The following is a 15,833-nucleotide window of genomic DNA, read 5'->3' as shown; positions in this document are numbered from 1 at the left end:
ATTGATTGATTGATTGGAAAGATTGAAAGATTGGAAAGACTCAGAAGATTTGGACGAGTCTAAGCAGGAGGATGAGGTCTCGGAGGCCGATCAGGATGGGGACCCGATTTGGGGGTCTCCCTCTGGACCCAGGGGACTCTAAAACTGAACAGTGGACCTTGGAGGGTCCGGAGGCTGAAGGCAGTGATCTGGCTTTTCAAGAGAGAGAGGAGCTTCGCCTGCTTATACCTCAGGTGTTGGAGGAGCTGGGGATTAAGCTCACCCTGGAGGATTCAGATGCTGAATGGGTTAATCCAGTTCTAGATAGCCTACGGAGACCCCCCAACGCTTTGCCAATTCCGAAGAAAATACAGAAATTGATCAACCAATAGTGGGATTCCCCCGACTCAGGTCTGCAAGTTGGCAGGGCGATGTCCAAGCTTTATCTGCTTCTGCAGGACCATCTGGACATTCTCAAGGTCCCGAAGGTAGATGCAACAGTTTCGGCAGTCACTAAGAAGACCACTATTCTAGTGGCTGGAGCTTCCGCTCTGAAGGATGTTCAGGATCAGAAGTTGGAAGTGCATCTCAAGCGAGCTTTTGAGGTCCTGGGGCTCGGCCTGCGGGCGGCAATATGTGCAAGTCTGATGCAGCAGGCCTATTTATGTTGGATCCAGAAGCTGCAGGAACAGTACACCTCCAGGACTCTTTCCCCAGTCCAGGCGGCCCACCTGGAGGCAGGGGATGCCTTGTATGACCTGGTGAGAACCACGGCCCGTGCTATGGTGTCGGTGGTGGCGTCCAGACGACACTTGTGGCTACGCAACTGGTCAGCGGATCTGTCATCAAAATTGCAGCTCTGTAATCTGCCCTTTCAGGTGAAACAGCTGTTTGGTGAGGACCTCAATCGTCTGAAGTCGCTGGAAGAGACAAAGGGCAATAGGCTGCTAGAGGATCGAAAGTCTGGCCAGAAACTTTTCTCTTCTCGGCCTCGCTTTCTGGAGTCCAGACGTTTTCGTCAGGCGAGGGCCTCGGCCCTAAGACAGTCCTTGCATAGGCAACAGTCCTTTTTGAGGGACTGGAAGGTCATCTAGAGGCGGATCCACCCAGGGTGCGGGTGGCAATAAGTCCTCACAATGAGATCCGTCAGGTCCACTCCTAGTCTCTGGTAATCGGGGGCAGGCTGGCCCAGTTTTATGGGGAGTGGACCAAGATCACTTCTGACCGGTGGGTGTTGAGCGTGGTGAGAAATGGTTATGCCTTAGAATTTTCTTGCCCACTGCAGTTGGTCTTTCTGGAGTTGCGTTGTCTTTCCCGAAGCAAGTGGACAGTGGTCCAGGAAATGCTTCAGCGGTTGTTCAGTCTGGAGGCAGTTGTACCGGTACTAGTGTCTGAACAGGGAGAAGGCAGATATTCCATCTATTTCGTGGTGCCCAAGAAGGAAGGCACGTTCCGACCTATCCTAGACCTGAAGAAAGTCAACCAGAGTTTGAAGGTATCACGTTTTCGGATGGAGACGTTGTGCACCGTAATTGCAGCGGTACAAAGAGGAGAGTTTTTGGCATCTCTGGATCTGACAGAGGCTTATCTGCATATCCCCATCCATCAGGAGCACCAGAGGTTTCTCAGATTCATGGTTCTGGGACAGCACTATCAGTTTCAAGCGCTGCCTTTCGGGCTGGCCACCACCCCGCAGACCTTTACAAAGGTGATGGTGGGTAGTGGTGGCGGCACTGCGACAGGAGGGATTGCTGGTGTACTCGTACTTGGACGATTGGCTGATACGGGCGAAGTCACTAGAGGAATGTGTTTGGTCCGTGGATCGAGTTCGGTCGCTCCTGGAATCTCTACGCTGGGTTATCAATGTGCAGAAGAGCCATCTGGTCCCCCCTCATATTCCCTCGAATACTTGGGAGCCCATTTCAACACCCAGCAGAGCAGAGTGTTTCTCACAGACAGGGTGAACAAAATTCAGGGGCAGATAGCGCATCTGCTTCGTCTATAGGTGCCGAAGGTCTGGGATTACTTACAGGTCCTGGGCTCGATGGCATCCACATTGGAACTGGTGCCCTGGGCATTTGCCCATTTGAGGTCTCTGCAGAGAGCCTTGTTGTCCCGTTGGAATTTTCTGTTGCAACAATATTTCCTGCCCCTGGCTCTGATGGATGACGTGGAACAATCTGAAGGGGATGCCTCTCGAGGTCCCAGAGTGGATGGTGGTCACCACAGATGCAAATTTTCGGGGCTGGGGAACAGTTTGTATGGGCAGGTCTGCTCAGGGCCTTTGGTCGATGTCGAACAGACATGGTCCAAAAATTGCCTGGAGATGAGAGCGGTGCACCGAGCTCTGGAGCAGTTTCTACCCTTGGTCTGCGATCAGATGGTGCAAGTTTTCTCGGACAATTCAATCACGGTAGCTTACATCAACCACCAGGGGGGAACCAAGAGTCCCATGGTAGCGCAGGAGGCTCAGCTGCTGTTCAAGTGGGCAGAGCTTCATCTCGAAGGAATCGCCGTCTCCCATGTCGCAGGAGTGGACAACGTCCAGGCAGATTACCTCAGCTGGCAGCAGTTGGATCCGGAGGAGTGGGAATTCTCTCAGAGGGCCTGGGAGCTTCTCTGCGAATGGTAGGGAACCCCGCAATTGGCAACAAGTCTCAATACCAAGAAGCAAAGGTTCTTCAGCTGCCGGAAGGAGTCTGGGGCAGTGGGGCTTGATGCCCTCTATGTCCGTGGCTGACCGGAGTCCTCCTGTACGTCTTTCCTCTGAGGCTACTGATAGCAAAGGTACTCGGGCGTGTAGAGGGCCACACGAGGTCAGTGATTCTGGTGGCTCCGGAATGGCCTCGCCGTCCGTGGTTCGCAGATCTGGTGTAGCTGGCAGTGGACAGACTGCTACCCCTGACCCATTTACCGGATCTCCTGCATCAGGGTCCTATATTTCCGATCGGGAGGATCGCTTTTGTCTCGCGGCCTGGCTTTTGAGAGGAGGCAATTGCACGTGAAGGGGTATTTGGAACCAGTAATTACCACGCTGCTCCAAGCGAGACACCCTGCTACCTCTTTAGCCTATTCCAGGGTATGGAAGGTGTTTGAGACCTGGTGTGGACAACATGGATTGGACCCTCTTCATCTGTCGGTGTCCCATATTTTGTCTTTTTTTGCAGGTGGGTTTATCCAAAGGATTAGCCCATAGTTCCCTTCAGGTCCAGGTTTCCGCTTTGGGTCGTCTCAGAGGGAGAGTCCAGGGGAAGGCCTTGGCACCCCATCCGGATGTGGTGTGTTTTCTATGAGGAGTCAAACATCTCCGTCCACCTCTGTGTCACATTTGTCTGGAATGGAATCTTAATCTTGTGTTACGGGTCCTTTGCGAGGAGCCGTTCGAGCCTCTGAATCGGGTATCTTTGAAGATCCTGACTCTGAAGACATCTTTTTGGTAGCTATCTGTTCAGCTAGAAGAATTTTGGAATTGCAGACGCTTTCATGCCGTGATCAGTTTCTCCAGATATCATCCGATACGGTGTCCTTGCGTATGGTACCTTCGTTTCTTCCTAAGGAGGTGTCTGTTTTTCATGTAAACCAATCAGTGGAGTTGCCCGGGTTTCCGGACTGGGCTCGGGATCCCTCAATGGGATGAGAACTTCACCTTTTGGATGTGAGACAGATGGTATTACATTACTTGAAAGTCATTAACGCTTTTCGTCGTTCTGATCATTTGTTTGTCCTGTTTGGGAGAGCAAAAAAGGGCGAAAAGGCGTCTAAGGCTTCTTTGTCTCGTTGGTTGAAAGAGACAATCTCTGCAGCTTATGTATAAAAAGGAAGAGCGGTTCCAGTGGGTCTTAGAGCACATTCGACTCGAGCTCAGGTGCCGTCCTGGGCTGAGTGTCAGCTGGTGTCTCCCCAAGAGATCTGTAGAGCCGTGGTGTGGTCTTCATTGCACACTTTTACCAAGCATTACCTTTTGTATGTGCAGGCCCTGGAGGCGGCCCCCTTTTTGAGAGAGTGTTCTTCGAGTGGGTCTTTTGGGTTCCCGCCCAGTGTAAGAGGGCTTTCGTACATCCCGCTTCCCTGGACTGATCTGGGTATGTTCAGGAAAGGAAAATTGGTTCTTACCTGCTAATTTTCATTCCTGTAATACCACGGATCAGTCCAGAGGCCCGCCCTGAAGATCTCTGCCGAAAGATTGCTTAGTCTACTGCTGTATTTATTTGAAAAGCAGATTTTGCCATTTTTTGGCTTCAATTGCTAGGTTTAGCGTTTTTCTGCATGGTTATCTAGTTGGTCAGGGGTATCCATGTTGGGAGCCTCATTCGCTCTTTATTTTTCTTATCTTGGCTTGGGTATCGATTATATTGAGGGACTACAGGTGGTACACTCGTATATGTGGCAGTGCCCAAAGTTTTGTTCTCTACCTCCATCTGCTGGTAAGGATGAATAAAGCCCGCTTGTCTGGACTGATCTGTGGTATTACAGGAACGAAAATTAGCAGGTAAGAACCAATTTTCCTCTCCTCCAGGGTATATTTAGGTTCTTCAATCTCTCATCATAAGTCATTATGATGAGAGATGAGAAGGTACTGTCTGAAACCTGACCATATCCTTAGAAATCTCCAAAAAGGATTCTCTGCAAGACATCGCCTGCAACTCTAGTATACTCCTGGCTGAACAAATTGCTGCCAGAAATACAGCTTTCAAAGTGAGCAGTCAGGTCAAAATCTCTCAAACAAGCTCAAACTGTGGACCCGACAGAAAGGGCAAAGCTAAATTGAGGTCGCAAGAAGGAAACGAAATTCTCAATGCATGCCTAATATGTTTCACTTCTTTCAGAAAACATCAACATCTGAATGAGAGGATAAGGGCATACCTAGTATTCTTCTCCGATAACTAGCAATAGCCGCCACCTGCATTTTCAAAGAGTTCTACTAGGGCTGTGTGCCGACGTGCGCAGCAGGCCCGCCTCTTAACAGCAAGGCCGGGCCGCCCTGGCTTCCTGTCCCCGCCGCTGGGATTCTCTCCCGGGCGGTGTGAGCAAAAAGGGGGAGGGCACCGCATGCTCGACAACCCCCACCCTCTGAACATCAGGGCACCCAGCAATGATGTCACTGGCCCGCACACACGGGCCCTTTTTTTCCCCTCCTCGGCCGGTGCAATTCAGAGCATCGTGATTCAGACTGGCGTGATTTGGGCCAGCACGATCAGGACCTTGAGCAGCGCCTCGGCCTTACGCCCATCAGCATTCCCTCGCAATCAGCAAGTATTAAAAATAAAAAAGAAGGAATTTTGCGTTCCATTGCAGGGGGAGAGGACATGATCAGCAGTGGCAGGCCTTCCAGTGTGTGGACTTTATAATGGCTGAGCCCGAGTCACGGCACCGTGGGAGGTGCCCCAAAAAGTGCGAAGTGCACAAGGGAGCCCGAGTTAGCATAGTCAACGGGTGATGCAGACTCCCTCGTTAGGGAGGTAGAGGGCCTGATTCCACCCCTGCCACCCCCCCCCAAGACTATACTAAGTCGGCATCGAGGCCTTCCCGAATTCCATGAGATACCGTGCCCTCCCCTGATTTGCCTGACACATGTCTTACTCCCCCAACAGATCCCGCCTGCCGAAGGAGCTTCCATAGCACCTCCCGGCGAGATATATGGACAGCCACTCGACAGACTGGGCCCTAGCAGGCATACCCATAGGATTGAACACTACATGGCCAGGACCAGTGATTAGTTCTTTCCCGCACGGCCCCTACTGGCCCCCCATGCCAGCTTGGGCCCCTACCCAGCACTAACCTCCTGAAAATTCAGAATTATTTGGGTGCGCAGCTGGCGCTGGGCCACCCGACCACATGGTGCCCAAACCCATATTCTGGCAGCGGGACCTACGTTGCGGTGCCACAAGCATGGGGAACTTGGCCCATCCAAGCCTGGTACGCAGATCAACACGCTCAGGAATCTTCATCGCAGAGCTCCGGTATGCTTGATCCTCCCGTTGGTCCATAGAGGCCATAAGCTTATGCAACAGTTCAGGCTTCGCTTCCTCAGGAAACTTGGCCTATCACAGCAGCAGCTCCCGCAAGTTCCGACAGTACATTACACGAAGTGAGCGACACAGAACGCCCAAGTGCCTCAGTCTTTCCATCTTCTGACCCTGGAGTCAGCCTAGGTGAGTCCAAGGGTGCATTCGCGGGTGATGCAGCCGGGGTCGCATGCGAAAAATCAGGCGCAGATAAGAGCGAGAGAACTAGGAAGGGGGAGCAAGCGAAAGAATAAATCCAGGTGGAAGGCCTGCTCAGAGTCAAGCTCTCACAGTTCATCATCAGCGTCCTCATCGTCCAAATCATCATTGGACAAGGACCAAGGAAGGACCAACAATGCAGCGGATTCATCGCAAGGGCCCCCAGCGCTGACGTCCCTACCCCAGCTATGGGAGAGTGTCCCCAGGTCTCTTCAAAAGAAGATCAAAAAGCGGAACTACATAGATATTTTCAGAATTATGGAGGGTCGAAGGCAAGGAGGAAACACGAAGACAAATACCAAGTGTGACCAGGCACCCAGCGTAAACAAGCCTGTTCCACGGAACATAATCAGTTGGATGAAGGCATTCCTGCGGATGATAAGTGTGGTTGGCCGGGATGATCCCTCGCAGTATGGGCCCATGCTAAGCTATGCAGATACCATTCTGGAAGCTTATGAGTACGATGGCTGGGCCTGGCTAAATTATGATTTGTTTAGAGAAAAAATGGAGGAGAATTGCCATATGTCATGGGGAATACAGGACGTCTGTCTCTGGCTAAGACAGATGAAAAGTAAAGCTGCAGATGCTGGCGCTACCAGTTGGCATTCCGTCAAGGTGGGGCACCAAGCAACGCCACCCGAATAGGCCGCCACCAGCGCCTCTAGCAATGGCACTTGTTGTCCTGTGGCTTTCAAGACTGCAAGTTGAAGCACGCCTGCTCTAACTGCCTCTCCCCTCACCCAGCTACGAAATGCCAGAAGAAGAACAACGGGGGGAGTAATAGCAAGCCTAAATGAGTATTACTTTTTTCCTTTAGCACCATCTGCCATAAAACTGGAGGCCATGTGGCCATGGCTTAATTAATATCCCAAGAGGAAAACAGCAAGGAGATTATTGGACGGCTTTCAGCACGGTTTCCCCATACCTTTTCAGGGCGATATCGAAAGTATGCACACATCGAACATCTCTTTCACGGTGAAGCAAGAGGACCTGGTTCAGCGGAAGATCGATTTGGAATTGGCCATAGGCAGAATTGCCGGACCTTTCGCGTTTTCCCCCTTTAAGCAAAATGGTGATCTCCCCATTAGCCGTCGTCCCAAAAAAAGAAACCAGGCAAGTATCGCCTAATTCAAAACTTGTCTTACCCACATGGGGCCTCAGTGAATGACCATTTGCCAAACGAGTGTACAGAGCAGTATGCGTCATTCGACAGTGCTATCGCCATACTCTGCAAATGCAGCAGAGAGGCGGGCCCTCAATGCAAAAACAGACACAGAGTTCGCTTTCCGCCTGCTTCCGGTCAATCCCAACAGTTTCCATTTACTTGGCTTTCTGTTTCAAAGACAAGTACCACTTCAATAAGTGTATGCCAATAGGTTTCTCCGTATCATGCGCATACTTCGAGTTGTTCAGCTCATTCCTTCACTGGGTCACCACTCAAAGCTGGTCTGGAGACCATAGTGCACTATCTAGATGGACTTTTTGTTCGTAGGTCCATACAGTTCACAGACTTGTGCACGCCTGTTGTCCACATTTCTCAGCTTAGCCCTCGAATTTGGTGTGCCACTAGCCCAGAAAAAACCGAAGGACCCTCCATGGTGGTCAAATTTCTGGGAATTGAGCTGTACTCCACCACGATGGTATCTCGTTTGCCTCAAGACAAGCTGCATAACCTACATCGCATACTTGGACACGTGCTGTAAGTTAAGAAATTGATCTTAATTAAGGTGCAGTCCCTCATTGACACCCTAAACTTTGCGTGCCGGGTCATACCGATGGGGAAGGCATTCTTGAGGAGGCTGACTGCCAGCACAGCGAACGTGAGCCGTCCAGATCATTATATTAGAATCACAAGGACTGTGAAAGAGTACTTGGCAATATGGCCATCCTTTTTGAACAATTTCAACAGGATATCAATGTGGCTGGATCCCCCCATATCCAGTTGCGATCTGGGCATATACTCCGATATTTCCGGGGTCTTCAGTTTCAGTATATATTGGCAGGGTTCGTGGTCCGCCAAGCCGTAGCCATTAGCCTGGGTAGAATCGGGCCTGACTCGCAACATCACTTTCCTAGAGCTCTTTCCCATCCTTGTCACCTTGGTTATATGGGGCGACAGGCTGTGTAATAAACACACAGTATTCTGGTGTGATAATATGGCCGTAGTACAGATCATAAACCAACAGTCTGCCAGGTAGCCAAGCTGCTAACGGAAGTGGTTCTCACCAGTCTTTACCTTAATACAGTCATACGTGTGTGCCACGTTCCCGGAATGCACAACAGCATCGCGACGCTTCGTCGAGCTAAATGGAATCTCTTTTTTTTAAACAGGTACCGGGAGCAGACAAGGAGGGAGTCCCAGTGCTGGAGCGTTTGTGGAGCATTGGAGCACCACAACACGAGACCTCCTACAGAGATCGGTAGCCCCAGCTACATGGATCACTTATCGCAGATCTTACACGAATTTTTGAAGGAATATGGCTGGATCAGCGGGCCTGTAAAGGAGGGGTTAATTGCAGAATACTGTAGCTTGGGCCAAGGATAGGGGGAAAATCCAGAGATGTGGTGGTGAATCAGCTTGCTGGTTTTTCTTTCTTTTCTAAGGCCCAGTGTTGGAGCGACCCTACCAAGGGTTTCTGGTTAAGAAGATGTTGGTTGGGTGGGCTAGGAAGACAGGGCCATCACGCAACGTGAGATGCCCAATCACACATAACCTGCTCATTCAGCTGTGGCTTGTTTTACCATCCATTTGTGCCTCTGATTTCAAAGTCAAACTCTTCTGCGCTGCCTTTTCCCTGGCCACCTTCGGCGCACTGCACATTAGCAAACTGGTGGCCACTTCCAAAAATGACACGGTTCCCAAGGTCTATTGATGCAAAACACCAAGCTATTCAACGATTCCATTCAACTAACCATACAAAGATCGAAAACAGATCAAGCAACCAGGGGTTGCAGGCTATACCTGAAATGCGCATTGTCGCATGTCACTTGTCTCTGGTGCAGAATTTGCAAAATTTCTTGGTTTCACGACCCATCAGCAGCAAGTTCCTTTTGATCCACGCTGACCACCTACCCCTTACAATATACCAGTTTTTGTCAGTCTTGGATTGGGTGCTGACCGCTATAGGGTGTAATGGAAAGAATTTGGAACTCACTCCTTTAGAATAGGAGCGGCCACCAGTGCGATGCAGGCTGGTTTGCAATTCGACGCCATTCAGAGAATCAGTTGATGGAGGTCCAGTGCTGTTTACTCATATATTAGGACAGAGCAGGCGAGAATTTATATCCTGATTCTTTTCTTTCTTCAACCTCTCTATAGAGTTGTCCCAACAGCAAAGGATTGTCTGGATTATTGGACACTCCTTTGTTCACTGGGCCGCGAAGAGGGCTCTAGCTCAGTCGTACGGGGCTCACTTGGGGTTGGCCGTCCGGGATGTCTGCATCCTATGGATGGGCGAACAAGGCATGTCCTGGGATCAGCTTCTCCTGCTTGCTCAGCTCAAGAAGGACACGATAGCTAAGCCCAGCATCATTGTGATACATCCGGGAGGCAACGATATCGGGTCCTCAACCTGCATACGGTTAATTCACCATCTGATGACCAATTTGAGAGAGTTAGCGTCCTGGTTCCCCAGTACATGCCTCATATGGTCTGACATCATCCACCAAATAAAATGGAACAGCAGCAGACTATGGAAGCGGAGCTGCGAGAAGATCAACTGGCAAGTCGGACAATGGGTGTGTAAACTCGGAGGCTCTCAGATAAAGCATGAATGGGCCGACAACCCATTCAACGGCCTCTATCGACCCGACCGGATACATCTATCCAACATTGGCTATGACCTTTTTAATAACACGATACAGGAGGTGCTTGAATGTTTGTGTTTTCTTGTGAAGAAGTCCGCAGCATTATGGGGGGCCATGAGGCAAGTGGCACTACCGGATAGAGTAGACTCTACTAGCATATTCCATATTTTTATAAAAATTCAAAATACGTGTGTATTTTCCTTTTTGTGTCTAGGGGTATTCACAGGTGGGCCTAAAGGTTGTGCGCGTAAGTTATTTTAAAAGAAACACGTGTACATTTCCAACTTACTTGCGTATTTATTTTTACACCTGCGAATTATCTGACGTAAGTGATATTAAACGGCTTATTGTGTAGTACTGACTGGGGGGGAGCTCAGGCTGAAGAACAAGGAGGGTCTTAATGACCTGGAGAAGGACTAGGCAAACTGGTGGACTAATTGGTAATGTCATCAACGCGCGCATGTTATAAAATACACCAGTTTACGCACATAAATAGAGACTTACGTGGGTAGGTTCTACTTTACTTTGACGCATAAAACATATTCACATATTTTTCAAATTGATGTGTAAAGTACACGTGTTCAGTGCATTGACATATGTGGTTTTAGTGCATTGTATTCATTTGCACGTAAGCCTACGTATGAATATATGTTGCAGGGTAGAGAGATGTGTATTTTATAACATGCGCATATATCATTCATGTATGTTATAAATATAGTAAATCTACACGTAGCCACATACACACATATATGCCACTGGCACAGTTGTTTGAAAGCTATCTTCTTAGTGTGCATAAAATAATGCTTTATGTACACAGAAAATATTTTCAGCACATAAAATCATATGTGCATAAGGCATGCTTTCTGCGCATAAAATTCCCTCTATAGATCACTGCGCTGGCACTCTAGTGTCTGCCTATAGACTAACACTAGCACTGAAAGGCTTAACTCCATGTGTGACCAGAAATAAAATTTCAAGAGCTAAGAAAACAGAAGATAAGCCAGCACACCTTTCTACAGTGTGAGGGTTGATACATAATGCCTTTGTTAGATTGGTATTTCCATGTGAGGGCACTAAGAATACATACAGTTTTGTGCACAGAACTCGCTGCATTGGGAGTGCAGTTTGTTCACAAAAAAATGTCCACTCAACTGTGGGTAAAACTGTGCACTCACACCTTATTACATCAGGACCCGAGTTCAAAGATCTGACAGACTGAACAGAGCTTTATTTAGTAGCATGAATGTATTGTGTACGGCTGTCTTTTCATACACATTTATGAAATATAAAGACAGTTTATATTAACAGTATGTTAGACCCAATAATGCAAGCAAATTGTCACTCACCAACTCTTGATTAAGTAATGATTTGTGGTGTTCGATGTACTTCTGATTTTTAGAATCCTGTCTATTCTGTCTATAGAATGATGTCTCTCTTGCTACAGGCCTGAGTTCTACAAACACATCGTACTTTCTGGAGGTTCGACCATGTATCCAGGACTCCCATCCCGACTGGAACGGGAACTTAAACAGCTTTATTTAGAACGGGTTCTGAAGGGAGATGTGGAAAAACTTTCGGTAAGTCAGCTGCAGCTAACCAGGCTTGTAAAAGCCCTCATGAGTACTAACAGCCCACCAGAGGGAGCAAGGTGGCTGCTCAAACACCAGCACTGCTGTTGCTTACAAGGAACCAGACCATTATGGCAAACTTTATACATTTAGAAAAGCTGCTAATAGAATAGCCAGCTCTGCAGTCAAATGTGTTTTTAAGTTTCTTTCTGGTTTAGTTTCATGAAGTTTATGCATTACGTTTGGCAAGGCTGAGCAGACACAGTTTTAGATCTTGGCAGGCTCTGCTTCTGAATCTTGTATTGCACTATTACCAGAATTATCTATTGCTCATGCTTTCTGTGAGGCTAGACACATTTAGAATTGATTTCAGTGTTTCCAGCACTCAAGAGGCATAGCTTGATTGCCCTTAAACTAAAATTCACTAACATTCCTTGTAAGTTTCTGTGTTATATTGTGGCAGGAAAAGTGACTACAGCATAGTGAGACTGCAAAAACTTGTCTTAACCTTTGTCAGCACAAAGATTATATTTGTAGTCCAAGTAGGGTTTCTGTGGTGAGTTGCATTAGAGATTTATTTCCAGATAGAACATAAATGAGATTTTTTAGTTTAGTGTAGTAATCAACTTTATAATTGTATACAGTATTGAGTTGATATTTTTCTGTACAGAAAATACTCGAGCTGATATGATGTAGTCTGGTTATCAATGGATTTTCCCCACACAAGAACACACATTTATATTTGGCAGTACAACTAGTGGTTAGATTTCCAAATCTCTTGAAACCCACAGAGCCATATTTGAACTCCACCACTGCCAGTTACAGCATGATCCCAAAGAAATTTGTCATGTGATCAAAACGAGGCTTTTTTTTTTTTTTAAATTAAATTTCTAAATTTACAAATCAAGAATAGAAACATAGAAATGACGGCAGAAGAAGACCAACCGGTCCATCCAGTCTGCCCAGCAAGCCTTACACTTATTTTTTCTCATACTTAACTGCATCAGAGGAAATGCAAAATAAAGGAAACAAATTCCATAATAAAAAATCCCAAGATGCTATGTAAACAGTCCACCATGTGAAGGAGACATGCAGTCAATAAGAAGAAAAGAAAATACATGACTGTCAGGATGGGAACAGGAAGGGTTGTTAAATTATATGTCTTCAAGAGGATAATTTTTCAAGTTGACAATGGAGATGATGTTGAAATAGAATCAACTGGGGATCCTAGCACTCAAATAAAACAGTGAACTGGGTAGGATAAAAAATAAAATTTAAATCCTTGATATTTAATAAGACACTTGTATGGATAAATTAAGGAGAAAGTAGCTCCAAGATGTAATACTTGGGGGGTGCATTAATAAAACTAGAAAAGGTGCAGAGGAGGGCAATAAAAATGATGAAAGGGAAAGGAATAGCTCCCCTATGATAAGAGGCTACACAGGTTAGGGCTCTTCAGGGTGGAAAAGAGACAGCTGAAAGGAGGATATGATTGAAGTTTTATAAAATCATGAGTGGGGTGGAACAAATGACATTTACCCTTTCAAATAATACTAAATGAGACATTCCATTAAACTAGCAACCACAGATTTAAAACAAATCACAGAAAGTACTTTTTCAATCAACATATGATCAATCTATAGGATCTATTGCCAGAGGTTGTGACCAAGGCAGGTTTAATAACTGGGTTTAAAAGAGGTATGGACAAGTTTCTGGATATAAAGCCCATAAAGCATTATTGGCTAGATTAGAGAAGCCATTGCTGTCCTTGGGAGTAATAAGAAAAATATTTACTTTTTGGAGTCTGTAAAGTACTTTCTAATGAGCTGGACCTGCCACTGCCTGAGTCAAGATGCTGGGCTTGATGGATTTTGACCCAGCATGGAATTTATGTACTTATGAAACAGAGAAAAATTAACTAAAAACCAGATATTCAGGAAATGCCTGGAGAAAACAAATAACATGATAAAACAATAGCGCAAATAATGCAATAAAATAATTTGTAGCTAAAGGCAGTACGAGTAATCTCCAATATAAGAACTGAAGGAGAAAGATATTGAGTAGTTTCGTAAGGACTTGTACTCAAGTAAGACATCTGACTGATATTTGAGATTAATCCTCTTAAGCATAAGTTTGTTTTAAGATCCAAGAAGAACAGCATCCAAGTATAAATATAAGTTAAGATCTTCAGGTTGCATTGGGTCAACATAAGCTGCTAGTTCTCTATCCCATGCAATAAAGATAGCAGCTAAATCCATAACTTTGGATCAGAGTCACCAAGGGTGCCAGACATACATTGAGGCCAATACTGATTAGGGAACACCATAAAACTACTTTCTTACTCCTGAGAGTTTAGAGCCCCAATTAACCCAATAGGTCAGTCAGTTCAAGTAAGAATGAGCTGAACCATTTTAAAATTATTCCTAAATCCTATAGATGTTGAATTAACATTTGGTGCTTAAGAGTCTAGCTACATTCATGTCAAAGGTAATGAAGGTGTCCTTGCCCCCATAAACCTTAACTCCAGCTTTTAGTTAGAGCAAGTTGCATAGACTCAGTACAGTGACCACTGCTGCAGGAGCTTTGAGCCTCATACCAGTTTGTAAAATATTTTACATCAAAATAAATATTTGAGGGCAATTAATATTATTGGGCTCATGCTGTTCAAACATCTGGGAACCAGTTCATAGTATGCAAACATGTGGCCATATACCTCATATCTGTTTACTAGGATCCAGAAAGGCTGTATAAATAGTATGATTCTGTCCTTTTTATATAGCAATCTATGGAAAACACATTTGTAAGATTTTTGTTTACTCGTGTATATCTATCTAGCTAAACAATTCATTCTGAATTAGAAAGTTGTACTATTTTCTGAAAACAAGCAGCTTCATCAAGTCGCACAAGTGGATCATGTGACTGGGCTTGGTACTGAATAAGCCAGGTTCTGCAAGAGCTTTCTGGAAAAAGGCAAAAGCCTTTCACAGCTCACACATGGTAGTTCCCACTCTACAGTATCCTGTGGCTTCCTTCAGTTTGTTTTTGTCCACCAACACTATTGAATGCATTTTCTTATTGTGCAGTTCACAGAGCTTAAAATTCTTTTTCCATTTTCCTGCCAAACCTACCTAATTTTGCTGGGCATAGGATTGTTTTTGGCAGTTTTGAAGTTTTACAATTAATTCTGCTGAGCAAATCGCAAATTTTGTGTTCGGCCCAGCAGTTGGGTGGCCAAACAGGTCACCCAACTGCATTTGTCTCTTCTTCTGACCATCTCCCATCAAGAAGAAAATTACTTCATTTGATTTTACCTTGTTGGATGATTATTATTATTGTAAACATTTATTTCTCACACACTCCACAGTTCCAGATGGGTTACATAAAAACATAAATAGTAATCCATTAAAAACAAAACATAAAAGTTCATTATACGTTGCCTTTTCCAAATGAGTACCTCGTTATGTCTAAGAAGCAGGCCAGCAGCTTCAAGTTGGGTCCCCAAGAACAAATAGAAGATATCAATGATAGATCATCAGAAAGGCTGATGCCTGTTTCAGCATATAAGTGGGTTTCAAAGTGGGAAGCTTCTCCTACCTCCTAACCTCACTTTGGGTTCCATGGAGTCAAGCTTTAGACTGGCATACTCTTCAGCTCCAGGGACACTGCTTTCTCAGACCTCCTTAGAACCCAAGTTCTTTGAGGAATTAAGAGTATGATGAATCCTGTAATCCTGCTTATTTGTCAAAGGAGTAATTTTCCGATGGAGAATTCTATATTGACCTCCTACTTGAAGAACTTTCCTTCCAGGATTTTGTCCAAAAGATGGCTAAGACCATTCTATTTGTATTGTGAGTTGAAGTTGAGCCCACAGCACTTCCTCTTGGCCTCCTCAATACCTTGATATCCCTAAAAGGTTGGTGGCAATGCCTATACATTATCTTTTCTGGGATATACACAAGAGATGTACGATGCCTCACGCATAGTACTTCTTATTGGTAAGAAGACAGACACAAAGAATTGTGTCCAAACGGCTGAGGAATTCAAAGCACACCAATTACAGCACCAGAGTGCAATGATCAAATCTGCCCTGAAAAGGGCCAAGCATTTGAAAAGATATGCTTCTGAACCCTCTCTCTCAATTTCTGGACCTTTTTTGGGAAGAAGCATTACCAGAACATTATCCTCCATTTCCAGACACTTTCTTAGCAGAATTACATGATGGGTGCCCAGGAGTTCACTAAATTTTCCCTTCAAG

General features: G+C 45.9%; 1 protein-coding gene across 1 annotated transcript in view; it reads left to right on the top strand.

Moving 5' to 3' along the window:
- Positions 1-15,833, top strand: part of ACTR2 (actin related protein 2) — a 113,020-nt gene that overhangs the window by 81,730 nt on the left and 15,457 nt on the right. Inside the window, exon 8 of the mRNA XM_029593618.1 lies at positions 11,455-11,587. Coding sequence (XP_029449478.1) covers positions 11,455-11,587 — 133 coding nt within the window. The remainder of the gene's footprint in view (positions 1-11,454; positions 11,588-15,833) is intronic.

Source organism: Rhinatrema bivittatum, chromosome 3, assembly GCF_901001135.1.
Source record: "Rhinatrema bivittatum chromosome 3, aRhiBiv1.1, whole genome shotgun sequence".
Classification (NCBI taxonomy): Eukaryota; Metazoa; Chordata; class Amphibia; order Gymnophiona; family Rhinatrematidae; genus Rhinatrema; species Rhinatrema bivittatum.
This window is presented reverse-complemented; position numbering and strand designations above follow the sequence as displayed.